General features: G+C 40.1%; 2 protein-coding genes across 4 annotated transcripts; both read right to left on the bottom strand.

Moving 5' to 3' along the window:
• Positions 1-2,401: 2,401 nt before the first annotated feature.
• Positions 2,402-9,435, bottom strand: rae1 (ribonucleic acid export 1). Of its 3 annotated transcripts, XM_066702532.1 has the most exons (13): positions 9,327-9,435; positions 8,616-8,710; positions 8,241-8,345; positions 7,866-7,958; positions 7,691-7,777; positions 7,468-7,554; positions 6,931-7,002; positions 6,708-6,815; positions 6,307-6,413; positions 6,032-6,107; positions 3,899-4,093; positions 3,629-3,714; positions 2,402-2,924 (listed from the first exon to the last, which is right to left on the bottom strand). In XM_066702532.1, coding segments are annotated over exons 2-13 (1,107 nt in total). In that variant the 5' UTR covers positions 8,706-8,710; positions 9,327-9,435; the 3' UTR covers positions 2,402-2,923. The 3 variants fall into 3 exon arrangements, with proteins under 3 accessions (XP_066558629.1, XP_066558627.1, XP_066558628.1); XM_066702530.1 differs by lacking the exon at positions 2,402-2,924 and having other exon boundaries at positions 3,625-3,714; XM_066702531.1 differs by lacking the exon at positions 2,402-2,924 and having other exon boundaries at positions 3,625-3,714; positions 9,331-9,418.
• A 244-nt stretch (positions 9,436-9,679) lies between these two features.
• On the bottom strand, positions 9,680-15,105 carry spo11 (SPO11 initiator of meiotic double stranded breaks). The gene is made up of 13 exons (XM_066702529.1): positions 14,855-15,105; positions 14,651-14,764; positions 13,584-13,672; positions 13,199-13,265; positions 12,696-12,804; positions 12,260-12,346; positions 11,885-11,921; positions 11,519-11,628; positions 11,244-11,343; positions 10,979-11,016; positions 10,763-10,839; positions 10,418-10,529; positions 9,680-10,148 (listed from the first exon to the last, which is right to left on the bottom strand). The coding sequence occupies exons 1-13, from the start codon at positions 14,953-14,955 to the stop codon at positions 10,029-10,031; spliced, it is 1,161 nt and encodes a 386-aa protein (XP_066558626.1). The 5' UTR covers positions 14,956-15,105; the 3' UTR covers positions 9,680-10,028.
• Positions 15,106-20,198: the final 5,093 nt, after the last annotated feature.

Raw genomic sequence — 20,198 nt, 5'->3', positions numbered from 1 at the left:
ATTTGAGCGATTTCCGTTTGCTGATTATGTGAAGATGCCTACACTAATACACAGAGGACTGGGCACACAGGCAATGCTGCCCCTCAGTGGACAGCAGGGCCCTCTCATCTGTCCTCAACAGTAGGTTGTTTTTGTGGGTAGTTTGCTCGGAATCCAGGTTGCCCGGAGACGGTGCAGGGCAGGTTTGGGCTTTGGAGACAGGGATCCTTTACACAGAGATTTTCTATTACAATAGTAGGTTTAGATCAAATACCTTTAACCATAAATTGAACTCTCAGTTTTAAAAGCCCTAAAATAAATCTCCAAATCTATCTCTAAGCCTCAGTCCATCCTACAGACATTGTAGCTTTGTGCCAAACCAGTCCAAATCAAACAGTTCAATCCCAACTTCAGCGATCAAGTTAGCCCTGATGCCAAACCCTCCAACCCGACAGATTCTTTCACTATAAGCCAGGGGTAAGTGTAAAACTGACACACTACACAAGCAATTTTGTGATGATTGTGTATTTTCTTGTTACAGTAGCTTCATTATTTGTGGCTGTGCACTTCCAGGTGTCGGAGTCTGTGCTTTCTGTTGAGCAACGTCCCGTGTGCTGTGAAGCAGTGGGAAGGGCACTGCAGGAAGGCCGGGGGCAGGGGGAGACAATGGCTCGAGCCTGTGGGTCTGTCTGATCCTTTGAAAAATGGGACTATCGGCAGGGCAGTGTGAGCATCCATCAAGCCCGTACTTCACACCAACAATAGCAGAAGCCAATAAAAGCAATGGACCTAACTGCATTCTGTATTTTATTTTAGATTGATTTTGTTTCATGCCAACCTACATTCTCTTTATGGCCAAAGGGCAAGTTGGACTCTAGTGTAGTGTAAAATTAAACTACAGTGCAAGTGCAAATCAAGACTTTTAGATTTAAAATGACTTTAAAAGTAAAAAACATCCATTGTAGCTGAAGTAGGGTTTGAGAATTGTTTACACATTTCACATCATCCTTACACTGTAATCCCTATTTGCATATGGGCTTCTGTTCAAAATGGGCAATTACATATTTAAATTGAAATTACTTTCCTACTTTTAAGTTACATTACCATACAGATAATGGGGCTTAAGGAGAAAACCTGTGGCTAGTTTCTCATGAATAACCAAAAACAATCAGGAAGAACACTGCCATTCAGTAACCAAGGTAGAGGTGACCCTATACAGAGACATTTCAAATATTTCATACCTTCACATTCGCTTCAGACAACAGCAACATGAACGGAGCCTGGGAGATCCTTCCACAGACCCTCACCAGCTCAGCCACAGGGATGTCATTTTATAATGACCTCCATAAACCAGATGCTTCTCACTTCCGTAGCCTTATTTCCTCCACCTCAGAACCATTTCTCACCTCTCCAACGTGCTCTCCTTTCACACCTACCATTGTTCAGCCGGCCCCTTGATACCAAGCTGCCAAGTACCCGATTCCTCATGATTCTCTCTCTCTCTCGTAGATTCACCTGAACAAACGTGCCTTTGATCCAGTTTTTCTATCATCCCTTCAACATTTTTATACACCAACCTGAAATTCTGAATACATATTTTGTTTTTTTCCAGCTATATCCTCATACACAACCCAAATGCATGCAAAGGAATAAAACAATGTTCGCAAAGGACATGAATAACTGGTTAAGGAATACCTCTTCAGTGACACTGGAAAGCCCCTCAGACATGATTTCCTGGTTTGTTTATTTTTCGGGCACAGTTTTTATTTTATTTTATCAAATATACCCTAAGAGTGTGGTGCCACTCTGGATAGTATTTATTCGACTTCAAACACAATTTTCTCAGACATAAACTACACTACTGAGGTAAACAGCAGTAACTTCATTCTTTCAATTTATAAACGGTTTAATCATTAAAAATAGCCACCATGCAGATCTAAAATCAGGACTTCAGATCTGGACAATAGGGTATTTTAGATATATATTTGCATCTTGTATCATCTTGTATCACAGCATAGGAAAGTCAGATATATTCAGTAATGTCCTACCGTGTAAACTTTAATGTACACTTTCTAAAGTATAACTACATTTTAGGAGAGGGCACAAAAATCATCCTACTCCCCTGATTTCTAGAGACAGAAAAATAGTAGCCAATCAGATTGCAGAATACACCATTGAGGAAATTGGCAGGCCTCTGCTAATAAACTGACACCAAAAAAGGTAGGGAAGTGCTGCCCTTGACGACGATGTTTTCCAAACACACAAAGGAGGAGAGAGAAAATGAAAGGTGATTCAGCTTTAAGACATGCTTTTAAAACTTAAACAGTACACAGCATTGGTTTGATCTACACCAGGACCAGGGCTTTTCTGTGTTAAATTGATAAAACAAAAAACAAACAAAATAAATTACATACTTTATAAATGACTTTTATATAGTACTTTATTATTTGTGACATGGGCACTGTACAGGAGTGTAGCTGACACATGAACTGCCGTCAGCTTTGTTGTCTGCGAGCACACACTCCATCCAAGAGTGAACAAAAACGTCCCGCACCCCCAAACTTTTTTTTTTTTTTTTTTTTTTTAAGAGAAATGGCAGAACAGCTGCTTTTGTTTTTTCCACACAATGCAAATAATACTGGACTACATCGTGTAGTGACAGCAAACTCAAAATCTGTAAGACGCTCATCTAAAGTAAAAAAAATAAAACGTTACTGAAAGAAAATGTCCCACCCTCCTGGTCACCACCTGACCACAGAAGTCCTGCCTTTGGCATCAAAGTGGGCAGAAGACTTCTGCTGATTGGTCCATTTATACACAGTGCCCCACCCCTGGTCCAGGTGCAAGCAAATAGGAGTTCTTCGCTATTTACAAATTAAGGCAGGTCTTCTATAGTCTCCCAGCCCTCTGGTGTTCCAAAACAGATGTGACACAGCTGGAAGAATCTAAAGACAGGAGGGGGAGCAATAAGTCATTAGAACATCCTATTTTGTTTGCAATTACTTTTATTTTCTATCCATAAGGAGAAAAAAAACATTTACATTATTTAAAAAATGCATAATTTCCAGGGATTGTGTTTCAATGAAACCAGTCCCTTCCATGCAAAAAACATGCTCCTATAGATTTCCAAAGTAATTAGTATCCCCAAAATATATTATTAATCTAACACTGAGAAAGTTAAAAATCTTTTAAAACCTCTTAAATTACATTTGTACACACAGCTCTTCTAAATAACATTTTGAATGACAGGGAGAAATGAATAAATAAATAAATCCCTAGACTCATTTCAAAATCAAGCTATTGAAAAGCTCACCCACACATGATCTGGTTGTGAATAGCAGCTTTCACCGCTCATTACTGCACAACATGGCCACACAACGGGTTCTATTTACCGAGCCGACTTACTTGTCCAACACAACATTCTTTCTTTTTTCTTTTAAACAAACCCAGTCTTTTCCTCCAGGCACAGTTTCCTAACATCATTAGGTCTCTACCACATGAAACCCCTCCCAGCATGCAGCACACACTCCACTCCATGAAGTTCTCAGTGGAAAATATCACATGACATGAAAGAAGTGGATGGAAGAAAGGCAGCTGACAGTGACAAGGTCTTCCCCCACGGTGGGGCAGAGTGCTCCGACCCTCTCACCATTTCTTGTTCCTGGGTTTCAGCTCCTCGGCGGCGTTGCGCAGGAAGATGTAGTTCTTTTTCTGGGGGTTGTAGTACTCGTGCCCCTGGTTTTAAACACAATTGAGTCTTAGTTAGGGCCATCACAACACATCTGCTCACTCCTGGCTATACTATATACTATATCCACAGTTCTGAATCTAAGCTGCAGTTAGATTGCACTGGGCACTGTCGACTTTATTGCATCACCTTCTTCTTCCGGACTGTCTTGCCTTTAATACCAGTCATTACCTTTGACCAGTCATAGCTGGAGGTGTAGGCAAAGATGTTGCCGTTGCTGTTGAAGCAGCAGGCTGTGATCGGTTGATCCAGCTGTTCAGAGGTCTTCAGTTTGGTCCGGGCATCTTTGTCCCAGAAACTGAAGCGGCCATCAGACCCCACGGTGGCCAGGGTCCCATGCACAGGGTGGAATGAGATGGCATTAACCTGTCAGAGGAGAAATCAGTTTATTAACAGTAACTAATTAATGTTTAAGTAGAAGACGGCTCATCAAAACAACTTAATTTAACTTCTGTTTGCTCTCATATTTTATTAGGACATAAAAAAGCAATGTGATTTATTGATGCTCCTTGTAGTGGCAGCCACTGAGAAGGTCTTGCTATTAGATTCAAATATATATATTTCACGTAAGTACATAACTTATGTTTCTACAGCCGCTATGTATGTATTTTAAGCTGCCCTGATACACAGCGCCTGCTCTACCTCACTGGTAAATACTGTTTATTAGGTTGTAGTATTTTAAATTTACAAATATAAAAACATTCAAATTTTTAATACTTATGATTAAAAAAAAAATTCTTAAATCAATTACTAAAATCACTTAAAAAAAAATTAAAATCTCAAAGTGATTAAATTCAAAATAACTGAACATGTGCATAAATGGAAAAACAAATGTGCTAAAAGCAAACCTGCTAACCAACAAAAAATGTCAAATACATTGAAAATAACTGAAAATGAATCGGACAAATCAAAAAAATAAAATAAAACAAGAAAAATAAAAAACAAACCAAAACAGTCCAATTCATTTAAAAAACTGGTAGACCATGAAAAGATGTTGTATGAAGCAGATCAAGATCAGGCTCCAATTATCCGATTTTTTGATCCTATTATTAAGCAGTGTGTGCGGTGACTAAGGAGTTTCCTATATACATAAACCGACTCGTCCCTAACTGGTTCTGCTATTTGAACGTCTACCACTCTAATGACACAATGACAATCATAAACCTTTCAGAAAACTATACTGTGCTATATTGCTGACTAGTTTAATTAAACAATCTTAATTGTTCACTACATTTCCCAATGCATGTTAATGTGGATCCGACACGTAATTTGTAGTCCGTCATCCGAAAAGTTGTCAGTTGAAGGACACTGCCCATTGGATCCATAAAAAATGCACAAAGTACACAACCTTTCCAGTTTCTTGCACTTGTGTGTGTCTTGCAAGCTACGCCACTTTAACTCCTCAACTACAAAGATAATATTATTATTATTATAATTAGCCAAAAAATGTATTTATAACACACTCTTCTCATACCCAGAGCACTACAAATCAAGCAGTCAAAACAGACAGTAAAAAGGCCAAACAGGAAAAACAGCAGTAGCAAACTCAAAAGTATATATATATATATATAAAAAAAAAAAAAAATGCAACTAACAGAGATCACTAAAAGCTTTTTAAAATAGGCGAGTTAAGAAATGTCTTATATTATGGAATGTAGGGGCACTTCTCAAAGCTGCTACAGTTGGCTCTGTCACCCGTTGTCTTGAGTTTGCAATGGGGGTACTGGAGGAATAAGGAATTTTTATTTATTTACTTAAATTATTGTAAAAAGACACAAAAGCAGAATGCACGGTTCAACATTATACTGTTTATCTGAAAGTGCAAATCTTTGTAAATAAAGTAAGTCACATTTGTGTTGTTTATCAGTGCTTAACCAGACTTGTCTACATCGATAATGTTACTTGCTGAAAGCTGCAGGATGCAAAAAATCTCAACAATAAACACAGCTTGAAACGTGTGGGTAAGACATGACTGCGCTTCGATGTTGGTCCCACTACAGCATCAATCATGTCTGTGGGGTTTAATATGCTTCATTGTGTTAATCTGTACCGCTTTCGTACACCTTCCTCACCAAAAATCTCTAAAGACTTTAAATACCAACAGTATGCGTGTTTGACGCCAGCGAACTAAATGAAGTATGCGTAGTTCCTCCATTTTAAAAAGTCGGATCGAGTTCTGGTTTTGAGCTCGGATTTGAACTCAGATTGAGCGCCGATCCGTTTAGTACAACACAATTGAAATCAAGATCAAGCTTGGATCCTGTTAATACATCCAGCCCCTGGAGAAAGCTCAGCTATACTCACAGCATAGATATCCTGTGGTGTCGAGGTGTTGGTTCCATTGGACCGGTGGCATTTGAAGGTAAAGTTGTCTTTGGCTCTGAGAAGAAAGAATTTTCACTTAAAATCCTCCAGGTTTGGGCTTTTCTAAACACTACAGTTTAGCATCACTGGCAGCTTTTTTTTCTCCCTTTTATTTGTGATTTTGTAATCGTATAATAAACAGAGTGCATCTGTACTACCAGAAACTAAATACAACAAAAAACAAACAAGCATAGCCGGTGGGGACGTGCACTTACGGGTTGGGTGGGTTAATGTAGTGAATTGCCACTCGGCCTTCAATACTCCCCAGGGCGAATCCTGTGGGCTTGTTTTGCTTATCCTTGAAGATGGCAACACAGCGGTGCTGAGAGGAAGACAGTGGGAGTCGGATTAGGATTAACCAATGGCCTCGAAGAATGAACAATAGAGTTTTGATGAAACCATGACATCATCAGCGCTCTAAAGAGCATCTTACAGGGTGAAGGAGGGAGATTGAGCAGCACCTTTTATATACTGTAGATGCACGTCAAATTGAATCTCCCCCTTTGAAGGCAGTTAAAGAAAATATTTTACAGAATGAGGCACTTAATTGTGGTTCCTAAACCTGGTCTACGAGTCAATGTAGTGGAACGAGGCAGACTGGAAGCGAGGAGGTCACCTGATGCTTCAGGGGGGAATCAATCCTGCGGAACTCCGACGGCTGGTTCTCCAGCTGATACACAATCAGGCCTCGCTCAGCCGTGGCCACCACAGCCATGGGGTAGACCTGCACCACAACCACAGAGACACCAGCTCATACTCCTTTCACATTTCAAAACAAAAAGCTCTTTGCACTAATGGAAGATTTGATTTCATGATGGCTGTGATTTGTAGTAGCTCACCACATCAGCACAGTAACATCTCTCTGGGAGCTGCAGGGACAGCATTGGGTTTGGAGAGCGTGTGTCCCAGAACTGAAAGAGAGGCAAGAAAAATGACATTGGCAACATACTCCGAAGAAAAGGAAACTATTACATGGCCTTCACCTAAAGGGATTAACTACTATTCCTTACAATGGGTTTATTTTAAGGAATCGATTTAAATCTGCAGGACCAAAGCACATCTCTTCTACTACATGACAGAAGTTATGCAATCTCATGGATTCTCTTGCCATTTCTATGCTGATTACCCAGACCTTCCTCTCTTTTCTGCTGTCTCATCCTGCTAAATATGCATTAAATTAAGCTGAAACACTCTAAATCTGACCTTCCCTCTATCTGTTTTCCCTCTCCCGCTACTGACTTTCTTTCCCCCTTCCTCCACCAGAAAACTTGCTATCGCTCTCCTTCCAACTGAAAGGGTAATCATTAATAAGATATGTTCAGTCATTTACAAATACCATGTTAAAGACAGGGCTGTACTGTTATTGTTAATCTTACCTTCAAGGTCTTATCCCAGCTACCAGTCATCACACAGCTGTAGTTTGGAGCTTTGATCCAGTGAACAGTTCTGATAGGGGCATCATGCTGCAATTTACAAAACACACTGTCATACTAATAATCTAGAGCTGTAGCAAAACTGCACTGCCAAGGACTAATGCAATTTCTGATTTAGTTATTTAATCAATTTTTTTATACCTATTCACTTTTTCACAGTTCTCACCTGGGCGATCTGCATTGCTTGATTGCTGTTAAGGTCCCACATTTTTGCAGTTTTGTCACAGGAAGCAGTAAAAACTTTGCTGCCATCCTAAAACATGTAAATCACAGTACATGTTCAGTTTTAACAATATATTTAACTTATAGAATTAAAAAAAAAGTAATGTATAAGGACATACATCACTCCAGCAAACATCCAGCACTGGGCCTGTATGCATCTGTTGTGCCTTTGGGACAGTCTGTCCATTATCTTGCACTTCCCAGCAGCGCACCTGTCCACACAGACATAAGGGATTTGAATTGTGATGTTAAACAAATTAAAAAAAAAAAAAAAATCCATCAACAAAACTGAAGCAGACTCACCAAGGAATCCAAAATAATCAAAGGGTAAGAGGTTGTTGTTTTTTAAGGAAAGGATATAAACCACAGCCAAACTGGATTAGCTGTGTGCATCAAACACCACACATGAGGGTGTAAACATGCCTCATTTCACATGTAATATTTTGCCCAAACAAAAACATTAAGCTTCTGCCACTACAGCTTCAGTCACTCACATCATTTGCCCAGGATCCTCCAATGAGGAAGTTTCCAGGCATGGCAGGGGGGCTGAAGGCCAGGCAACTAATACTATCATCTGGAGGAGAGGTTACATCAACATCCTGCAGGAAATAAACAAATTATACGTTTATCTATTTGCAGTAATCTGGGAATCTCTCATATGCAAACTCCAATGTTTCATACATTGTAAAACATAATTCTCTTTCTTTTCCACTGAGGGAGAAGAGGCTGATCATTTTGCTAGGTAAACAGGCAGGGGATGTGCCCAGGTGCTCTCTTCTGATGAAATGTCTCACTATTCCCAATTTCAGTCTTTGGGGCTTTAACCCTTGATCCCCCAGCAGGATAGAGGGGTTAAGAGAGACACTTACCTTCATGGGATTGTGACTGTCTGTGGTCGCGGTGCCAAACACACTGGACCCTGTGGTTCCGAAACCAGAAGTCGTCCCAAACAAACTCATCGTAGCTGAAGCGAGAGGGACAAATACAGGCCAGGGCTTTCATATACAGCTTTCCGTACTATTTTATCCAATGAATGCTGAATCACCAATGACAGTCGCTGTTCGGTGGGAATCTTAATTGTAGTTATTTAATTCGTGTTCAGTTAGCTCAATATAAAATCTATGTTTGCTTAGAATATGATGTGTCGCGAAACAAAAGGGCAAACGAATACAAATTAAATATATATGCATAAAACTGTTTTACGATGTCTGTGTAATGCATCTGAATTGGCTCGTTTTCTTCTCAACGTTCACCGCATGCTCTTAGTGCTGTTGTGTATGCGGTTCATGCCGCTTAAACGATTACCGCATTGGAACTAACGCACCAACTTTATTTCCCCTTATGATTATGGTGTTCATGATCTAGCATTTAGAGAATACAAGACATGTTACATTAAAATAATACAATGATACAGACTACTGCTTCCTTTCTCATGATAAAATACGTGACTTCTGAATGAATTTCGTACCCTGCAAGCATTACAAACAACAGTATAATACATCAAAACGTTTCCCTTTAGAATTGCTAAACCATATAAGTGAGTTACAGAAACACTTGTATATATAATTATTTTTATTTACCCACGAGCTCAATTTGCAGATAATCGGCCCAGGTTAATGGAATATGCCGCCGCCGTGTTTTACGCCCCCAGTACGGCTTCGGCGCACTGTGATGACGTCATGGATCTACGGCAAGCCTAGCAGCACAATATTCGCCATCTCCCCAAGCGTTTTTACAAGGGTAGTCGGGCTGCGGGACACATACGTACAAGACTACAAGACTAACAAAAACATAAGGCATAATCACCCAAAACATGCTAGAGCACGTTAACTCCTTTAGCTTTGCAGAGTCAAACTGTAGGAGTATTTTTTATGCTTCCACTGTATTCATTTGAATCACTCTCCACAAAGACGTTACTCACTGTGTTTTGACACATTTATTTTGAACCTTTTTATTCCTTGAACACAATGACTAGAAAATTGCAGTTAATCACGCATATCCCCCACCAGAAAACTGGGTGCAGTTTAAATTACACTGCGAGAAAACATGTAAATGATTGCCTTATAATAACACATATTAGCCGGAATTCCTTCAGGGAACAAAAATAAAAGCAATCTTGTTTGCTCATGCAGACTTGGCAACAGACTCAGCAACACACAATGCAATTAGCTGTAACAGCAGTTTGATGAAAAATGCACACACAAAAAGCAGAACTAACACAATTAAACTTCCACTTCACAATTAATGCAATGCTGACACGTCCAGAAGGGGGCAGTAAGACATCATATCCAGCCTCCGTAGTGCAGTTTATTGGGAAGGTACACGCGGGTCAGGAAGTCTGGGGCTATCGATGTCAGGGACTGGATTTCAGCTTTCAGTTTCCATTTCAGCATCAGCTCCATCTGCAACAACACAATTAATTAAACAGCATTCACATCTTCTACCAAAATAGAGCCTAGGTCTTTTAACAATGGTAAAATAATTATAATTGGTTGCGGTATATGTGAACACAAACTTAACTTCATCATTCAATTTGAGATTTCTTTCTTTCCTAGAATTCCTCACCTGATGTTGATTAATACGAGTCTGGGTTAATAACCTCCCAGTGCTCAAGTGAGAGTAAGCTGTTGTTAAACCTCCAGTGTGACGAAAAAAACTTGTGCAGTCTTACCTCCTTTTCCCACAGGGGTTGGCTGGTGATGTAGGGTCTCTTCTGTAGGCTATTGAGTTTGCTGTGGTCTGTTTTTGTGAATGGGATTAAAGCATCCTTGGGCACATTCAGTCTGGAATGGAAAAGGTAATCTATTTATTTACGATTAATAACTTTATCAGGAAGTGCTATAGTAGCAGTCAAACTAACCGTAGGGAGACTATTCTGCACAGGGGGTCTTCCTTCTCGTATGATACTGTTGCATATGACCTTTTAAAAACGTCTGCACTTGAACATTTCCATAAGAAATCTTTCCAAATTAATTGGAGCTGTGCTACAGAACAATGTAATAACCATCTGTCTAACCTTTCAATATCAGAGGGCAGGAGTCCCAGCCACATCACTGCAGGCACAGTCAGATTGTGGGCTTCAAATGACATGGACTTAAAGTAAAGAAACACACACACAATCATAAACAGACCCTCAATTGTTTTGGAATAATTTCTGCCACTGATGAGTGCATTCATCTCTTTTCATAAACAAAATATTGACCTCTTAAATGTAATTGGAAACAAGTCTTACCAATGATCCATACTTGTAAATACACATGATTTCAATTCCTAGAAAAAGCAGAGATGAGATGAACACTTTTTGCTCACTGCAGGCAATACCAGTTACTTCCAACAAAGTGCACAGTTAAAGGAGAGAGAGGCAGGGGGATTTCTTCTTGTAAAAAAATTCTAGGAACTCAACAGGTCTAAACAAATTGTCATTCGTACACAATAGTATTTAAGATGCTAGGATTTGAAGGAGCCACACTAACACAGGCAGGCAATGAAGTCAATACCGTGAGGATCTGCATCCACCAGCGCAAACACAGGGATGAGCAGAGAGTCCCACAGCTTCCGGACCATAAGCCTGCTGTTCACATCTGGCACTCCTTTGCCCTGAGAGACACAGTGTTAAGACAGGGCAGGGACCTCTTCAGCGTGGACTGCCGATTCAGTAACACTGCAAGACTGACAAATCTGCTTTGCAATTGTAAAACTCGATCTTGTCCCACTGCTTGTCCACCTCTCAGTGTCTCTCACAGATTCAATCAGTTTAAAGGCAGAGACTCACTGTTATCATGATACACGGAGCCAGTTTGGTGCAGAAGTCATCATCCAGTAGCCTCTGGAACGTTGCATCTTTCTCGACAATCAGGATAAACTTTGCGGACGAGACGATGTCTAATCCATTAAGGTCAGCTGCACTTGCAATTAAGATGCAGTTTTTGCTCTGATCTCTGCCATATTACAGCAATTCTGGCAATTTTCTTATGTAATATGATTTTTTATATCAATTTACATTTCATTCCACACTCGTGTTTCTAAGAGAAAGTTATTTAATGTTATAAACAGATACAGATGTACATAGAGATGATAACCATGTTTCATGCCCCCCTTTACTTAAGTAAGTAAGTAAGTTTAAATAAGTATAGGATACTCTTTATTCCACACACATTGGATGAAACCAGGATTGGCTAAACAGAAACGGAGCAGCATCTTCAGGTGGAGTGTTAACAATTACATGAACGCAATCACAATATTCACACAATCTGTCACCGCAAAGAGCTGTGACCCTTTATTCTCTCGTCACATTTTGCCTATTCAAATGTTATAGCTATGCACTGTTAGAAGGGTTGAGCCCCATATTAGCTGCCAAAAGCATTCAAAAGTTGGCTGACCTTTTCAAGGCCCTTAAGTCACACGGCATTATAAAGTTTATTGCTATGTGGTTCTAATGTAAATGTCAGTTTATATGATGAATGACACCAAAGACGATCGTGGATAACTCAGCCTGCAGGTCCGATTCACATACCGTAGAGCTGGACTCACAGTTCACCCTACTGCCATCCTCCTCAGTGTAGCATAAATCACCTGTGATGAAACCTTTAGAGGTTGCAAGCTGGGAAGTGAGAGGGACAAATAAATAGCAGTGAAATACATCATAGCTTTCAACGTCAATACTGTATTACTGTCACTCATTAAGAGACACCTTTAAGGATCTATGAAGTGAGATTTGCCATGAACTCTAGTTCCAATGCCATATGCACTTCAGATGTACACATTTCCATTTCCATTCAGTGCTCTACACCAAAGGAACATCCTTTAAACAGAGCATTTTTCAGAGCAACATTGTGCTAAATATGTCTGGAGGCAAATCCAAATTGATGGGTATTGGGAGCCAACCAGTTTATGCATTCTTGCGTGTGGTTTCTAAAAAAGGTACGTGCGACGTTATGTACAGCACACACCACATGAAGGCCCCGCCGAGGGACCCTGAGCATACAGGAAATGTCATCCACAATAAGATCCACCGTCCTCTGAGATCCGAACAGCTGGGTGTCATTGTAATAGATGTCCCTGCGGAAACGAGAAAAATAAATGCACATCTGCAGCACAGAGGAGAACATTAGCACTATTAAATCCACATTTCTTTCTGTTTTTGCTATTTTCCTTCAGGGGTCAGACCAGTTTGTGAGCGGAGTTCCAATATGGTGTCAAGTTGATGTGCAGTTGCAGGGGTATTTTGTGGGACTGGAAAAATCACATGGGAGTTACAGAGGATGACAAAAGATATCCAAGCCTTTCGCTTGGTTCAGAGGTCAAGATGGGACTGGTAAAGAAGACACCACGAGACTGAATTGGAAAGATTCCTGTGGGTGAATATCTATAGAGAAAAGCAATGGTGTTTGTGTTTATATTGCTTTAGAAATACAGCCAGAAACACCATAGGTAGAGTGAAAAATCAGATTACCTCTTTGTGGCATATGTATTGCTCTGTACCAGTTTATAAATCACAGACAGCAACTTCAAGGTTAAAGCTGCAAAACAAGACAAAGTTACACTCAGATCGCTTGCCTAGATGCACCCAAATTTATACTGCAGTGGATGAAGTCTATATACACCGATCAGCCATAACATTATGACCACCTGCCTAATATTGTGTAGGTCCACCTTTTGCTGCCAAAACAGCCCTGACCCGTCGAGGCATGGACTGAAAAATAAATTTCCTGTGAACAATACCTTCACTATCTAGCATAATTATATAAAGAGCATTTCATCTTCAATTTGGGTTGAAATGGTCACATAAGCATTGCAGTGCAGTGGAGCAGAAACAACGAAGGAATGAGAATTATTACCGAATCTTGCCACAGATGAGGAGCAGTCACTTCTGACTGTAGTGACAGTGCTGTCTGAGACGGTTTGAAGGCCAATGCTGTCGTCAAACCTTCAGCGATACAGTAAAGAACCACCGTCAGGAGTGGAAAAAGCAGAAAACGCTGCATCACAATAACTTTAACACAGATGTTTATAGCACTGTGATCTTTTTGTTTCTGACTCTTTTCATCAAGGTGAAAACAAATTTCTCACATGACTCACAGATCTCAAATCCCTCCATCCAGTCAGTGTTACTTGTCTATTTTTGAGATGTTTTGCATTGGAGACAACTGTTCTCATCCATAACGCTGCAAGGGACAGGGTCTTTATTATCGACCATTTGATGTGGATTTACCGAGACGTGCAAACTCATTCCAGGCACAAGGTCTGTGCAGGTTGCATACATTAAAGCCTTTAATGGTTGGCTTTGATTTTTTTCCCTCCATTGCTTTCATATCCATCATCAAAATGACACTTTTCTACAGTCAGGAAGTGATTTTCCCTTGAAGGCTCAGGCAATGTGCCACATTGCCGGCAAGGTGTTTTCTGGATTTATTTCAAACCCAACAGTTTATCTGACTGTCTCCAGGTTGTCCTTTCAAACAATATAAATCCATCAACGGCCTGTCAGGAGGCTTAAAAGCATTGCAAATATAACATCAACCTGTGTGAAATGACTGATATTTATTTATTCAACAACATGACATATTTATGTTAAATCATATAAATGCAATTTTTTAGAAGACCTATTACAATATTATGACTCCCAATCTCGATAGACATAAATCGCAAGCAATCTGTCTCTGCAAGGGTAGCATTATATAAGTAAACCTGTATCAGTCAACCATGTACTCATGTTAAGCACTCACTCACTAAATATTTACTCTACGTGTATGTAATAGGTCTATTGTATACAAGGATTCGTTGTAGACTAAATTGCTTTTGATAAAATACTTGGGAAGATTCCAACATGTAAATATATAGGGATATTAGGGAAACTGGACAAGTAGGCAGAGATTAGAAAAACAGTTACTCTCTGGTACAGTACCTGATGTTTGACCACAAGGCTCTGTTCCGGATAACCAGCGCCGGGGCCTCCCCAGCAGACAGGCTGCCCACCACCGACTGGACCATGTGCTCGATACGGAACAAAACGTCCTCGCTGGAAACACACGTGAAAAATAACTATTATGAGTATTATCGGGTTTAAATGCATTCAATGGAAAGACTAGTAGCTGCCATTTCTTTATACCCGGTAATCTCTCCGCCGTCGGGCAGCGGCGGGTCACTGACTCTGGGTTTGGACAACAGGGAGGCCCGAAGCCTGTCCACCTCAGCGAGCTGTTCAGACATACTTCAACAAAACAACAGGACAAACTCAAAAGTGAAGAACGGTTATCACACTATTATAAACAGTCTTATGTAAATGTATAGTCTTACAAAAATGCTTGTATAATCCCCCCCACAATACAATTATTAAAAACACTACAATAAAGATGCTAAACAACGTAACAGGTTTCGCTACGCATGCGCACTTCACCCCCGCTTTAAGTGGCTATGGTTCCCATACTCCACGTGTGGCGCTATCAGAAACTGTAATAATCTAGTAGTCTACATTTCGCAAGCATCCTGGATTGTATAAAGAAACCAAACATTAGTGTCATTATTAGAATTATTTTCTTGGAGCGAAGCAAATCGCAACTCGGCATTGATGTGTTAAAATATGAGTATGCACTGTCAGGTTACTCGTGTGAAGAGGCTGTAAAGCTCCCAGTGTGAGTGAGCAACAGCTGCTGACAACAAAATGCAGCTTCCGCTTTGGGAGTCGAAGATGGTCGAACGGGTATTAAAATACAATTATAAGAATTACGTTGCTTTTTTACCATAATGTGCGGTGCTCTGTACATGTCTACAATGAAACTGTTGCTAGCTTCACGGAGCTCTAAAAGTTCGAGCCCAGTTTCTAAGACCATGAACCTCTCAGAGACGTGCCTGCACTTTTTCACACATCACACAGTTACACATTAATGTCATGCAGAGCAGTTAGCCCCAGGCTCTGGGCAGTTAGCACCTCATTGTGCCACACTGGGACGCATTAGCACCTCTTGCAGCACGTCTCTCTCCTCCTAGACATAAATTGTTTGTCTACACTGAATGTGATAAATGGCCAGAGTATTTTGTCAATACATTGTCAAAGCTGTCGAGAAGGAGGGATTACCTCCCATTAATTGAAGAGGCTGGAAGAGTAAAGGGCCCCCCTGCCTAAAATGCTTAGTTAAGCAAACAGGCTGACGTGCAAGGTTCGTTGAAGGTTATCTGACCACTATTATTTATTATTTTTACTTTTCTTAAATAATAACAATAATAGAATCTAAAAGCTTTCATGGCTCATCAGCTACCCCCGTGAAACAATTCAGTTAAGGCAGACAAGACAATGACTTGGGTACAGATTTGGAATGATTGTTTGATGGGTGTCACAGGCAGTATATCGTGCTTGCAGCATAATTCAGCACAGAGAGATATGAGAGCAAATCTATTGTGTCATTTATAGTGAGGATTTCCTTTCCACCACCACTCCCCACTCTCCCACTATCTCCCAGCAGCAGCAATTGAATCCTAAATATGTTTGTTTTCTGTGGAACATAAAGTGACAGCACCGTCATCCCGCAAATCAGGAAACGGCTGTAATTTTTAAAGTATGTCATAACTGCTTCTAATAAGGGTGTATTTACAGCTGGCAGGCCTGAGGTCTGTTGTGCACTCGCCACTCCAGCTGCAGGCTGCTTGCTTTCAATCTGAGACCCTGGAAAAAAATGGTTTTCATGACCCTGCAGCCAAACCAAATTCCAAACCTGTCGGTTGCCCCGCACATCCTCAGACAGAGAGTTCTCATTGTCAGAAAACAGCTTCAAGGTATCTTGGTAACCGAGTTAAGGAACAAGAGCCAAACTAATTTTTGTTTATGGGTAAGTAAATTAAATGGGCTTCTTTTGCCCTAAAATCGTCCTTTAAGTGTGTAGTAAAGAGTTAAAAAGTCCATGTCAACTACTACTGCCTGTCCTAACCCTCCTATTATGTTCCAGGTTTATTTGACCAAACAATACTTTAAATTAAAATTATTAAATTAAATGCTACTTTTCTTTTTAATATTTCACGACTTTCTCTAATTTGGGCTCATCAAAATATCATGTCTTGTGTATTTTTTTTTTGTACATTTTTTTTTATACAAAATTAGGTTTCAGGACACTTTGACCCAGAGCTTTTGTATGTTTGTATGAAACCAAACCATAATGTTATTATGACTGTGTTTTTCACTATTATGTCTGAACTTTTTGGCAACAAAAACACAAATAAATATAAAGCAGAGCTCCATTTTCACAGTCAGGGAAGTGTGGGATAAATGGGACAAACTTTGCCTTTGTATTAGAATCCAGGGACAAATGTTACAGTAGATGAATGCCTTGTTCCATTCAGAGGGCGCTGTCCCTGAGGCAGTTTATGGCATAAAGTATGGTGAACAACACTGTCTCGAGCCCCAGCTGCACTAGCTGTTGTTCAGATGTTCAGGGTGAAGGAACCAGCTCAGGACGACCTACTTCTGCTACCACCAGCACGAAACATGCAAGATGCCAATTCTGTCCTTCTAGTAATGATGCTGTGTGATCTCACAGTTATTGTTTGTGTTCTTAATGTAACTGCACTCATATCCAGACTAGAACAGTCACTGTGGAATGCATTATAGTTACTCTAAAAGTAAAAAATACACAGTATTTCTCTCAATGTTATTAAGACAGTTTTAACATTGTTCAAGATATATTTCTTCAGCATTATTGTAACTGAATCAAATTATTTTTGTACAACGTATTTAGCATTATGATACAATTAAATGTGCATTCAGGTACAATAAATACGTTAAGTTCATGTTAAGCATAAAACAGTAAAACCATTGAAAAATAAAAGCATTTAATCAACCCAAAATACAAATAAATACATAACTTCCCAACATAATAGGTGGGACAGTTCTGTTCTAATTAGGGCAGGCCAGGCAATTGACATATAAACTGCCTTTCAAGTGGACTGAAAGATATTTTGTTTTAGAAAGATATCTGGGTTCCCTAGATACAGACGAAAGAGGCCTCTGCCCCAACGTGACCCTCATTTTGATTTTACCCATCAACTTTAACAGAGGCCTCACCTCTTCCTTAAAGTCAAGGCAAGCAGCTTCCGCAGGAGCTTAGCCAAATTGTTGGCTAATTGCTATCTCTTTGAGAAAATCTTCCATCTGCAAGAAAGCCATAACATCTGGAGTGATGTTTGAGACGTGAGGACCCCTGATGCTTTTTGGATGGTGAAAGATCTTGGCAAGTGTGAGGTGTTAACCTGCAGCGAGGAGAGTGCCCCGAGTCATGTGCTTGTCTCGGGATGTGTGCTTTCACTGGCTGAGAGCAGAGGGCAAGGGGTCGGGAGCGAAGGGGCGATGACTGCAGGTGAGGGGGATTAGCTTGAGTCAGAGGCCCGGAGAAAAACGACACAGAGATCTGTCAGATTAATCGCAACACATGGAAAACAGAGCGGGCTAACCCCCTCTGTTTCCCATCTGCTGTTACAAAACGCAGCCCCTCTCTGAGTTGCACAGTTACAGGGAATCAAGGGGGTTGCCTAAAAAGGTGGTGATTGATCAGTTCAAGATTGCGATGACAGCTCAGGTTCTCCTGCTCTGAGTGGCTGAAAGGAGACTTTTAACAGAAACAAAACAAAACAAACAACGAAAATGTACGGAAATACTCTTGCTGTTTAATACAGATATTTAAAGTTCTTAATAAACTCTTATATTGTTATTAAAACTGTATCTGCCAATAAATAAATTATTATAATGATAATAAAGACCTTTACCAACCATAAATCTGCTTCAGCATCACCTTCTTGTTAAAACAACCCTTAACAGTTAACAGATTAAATATGTACAGACAAGGAGCATTATGATGTATAAAAAAGTCTCAACATTATCAAGCAAGATATTACAAAACACAAAAATATATAATTCAATATCAATACCTGTGAAAAAGGATCAAGTCACATTGAAGGGTTAGTGTGCTTAGATCTTGCATAATTAAAATGGATGCTTTTCTAAATGATGACATTCGACCTTTGAATTGGCTGAACGATCTGTTCTTGCCAGGTCATTGTCTGTTTCTTACCATACAGCACAGCAACTTTCAGAGGCACTAGTATTCTTTGCTCTGGGGAAATGCCCTGCAACAGTCAGAGCAGATGAAGTTGTCCCCCCCCCCATCCAAACGATTAATTATATATAATTTGTTTGTGCTACCAGTCTTAAAAAGTAGAATGGCTGAAGCATTGGTTTCACTGGCACAAATGTAACACAAACGAAAGAGACGCACTTGGTTTGATTCTGTTGTTGCGGTTGTGGGGGCTGAGTGACGTCACTGGGTCCAGCCAAGCAGAAAGATGAAAGGATCACATGCTTTTGTGTTTAGGAAATCATAAGACTATCCATTGATCGTTCATACTCAACAAGTTTGAAGCAGAGATACGACAAAGTGATAGCTTATGGGCATGAAAGATACCAGTAATAATTCCTAATAATAATAACAACATGTAACAAGCTGTTTCCAATTCTAAGAAAAATTAATGGGGACATATTAACCAAAGTGAAACAAAAAACTAATAAAAACAGAAGTCCAATGCTTTTCAGGCCATCTCATCTTTGTACGTGAACAGTTGTTTTTCATAGGCATTTTGTGCCAAAGTGTCAAATGCTAATTCAGACATTTGCAATCACTCAGCTTCACCTGGTTAGATGTCTAAGAGGCAGGTCTTCGGAGCTCACAGCAAGCTTTGTGTGAAAATGTAGACAGAGAAGAATTTGACCTCTGACTTCACATTGCTTAATTTAAAGGTCAGTTTACCCTGGAAAAAAGTTTTACTGTATCCTCTGTAGAATGGCCTGCTGTGCCTTCCTTCCAGTCTTCAAAGGAACACACAACTCTGGTATTTAAGAAAACATTGAAATAAATATTAATCTGACCTTCGTCACAGTTGTTAGTGCTGAGGTCAAATGTCACAAGTGTTGCATTTTAAGTAGAGGGAATCAAATGCCATCTATTGCCGTCTGTTATATGTTGCCCCCTATTTTTTTTGTAGTGGAGTTGAGGCGTGCATGAAATGATGTCATTCTTGAACCTGCAGGCTACTTGTAGATTGGAGCAAGCCAATGAGAGAGAGAGAGAGAGAGAGAGAGAGAGAGAGAGAGAGAGAGAGAGAGGCTTGACTGTCTTTGTTGTGTGGGGGAGAGTGCGTGTAAGAGTCATTACGGTCGAAGGGCGGGGATTTTGGTCAAAACAGCAAAATAAGAAAACACCAGCCCCTCACTTTCTAAAGAAAAACTTTTTATTTATGTTTTGGGAAGGCTGTAATTGGACCAGGAAGGGTGGAAGTATTGTGTTGGAGTTTGTTTAGATTGCACAATAACAGCAGTAACAGGGTGGTAGGTTTGGCCCTTGAGAGTCCACCAAGATAGCTGATAGGCACGTGTCTTAGAGTGTGCCACAGGGAGAGAGTGAGGACTAATACAC

The sequence above is a fragment of the Amia ocellicauda genome, chromosome 4 (assembly GCF_036373705.1).
Source record: "Amia ocellicauda isolate fAmiCal2 chromosome 4, fAmiCal2.hap1, whole genome shotgun sequence".
Taxonomy (NCBI): domain Eukaryota; kingdom Metazoa; phylum Chordata; class Actinopteri; order Amiiformes; family Amiidae; genus Amia; species Amia ocellicauda.
Note: the sequence above shows the minus strand (reverse complement) of the source record. Positions and strands in the feature narration are given on the sequence as shown.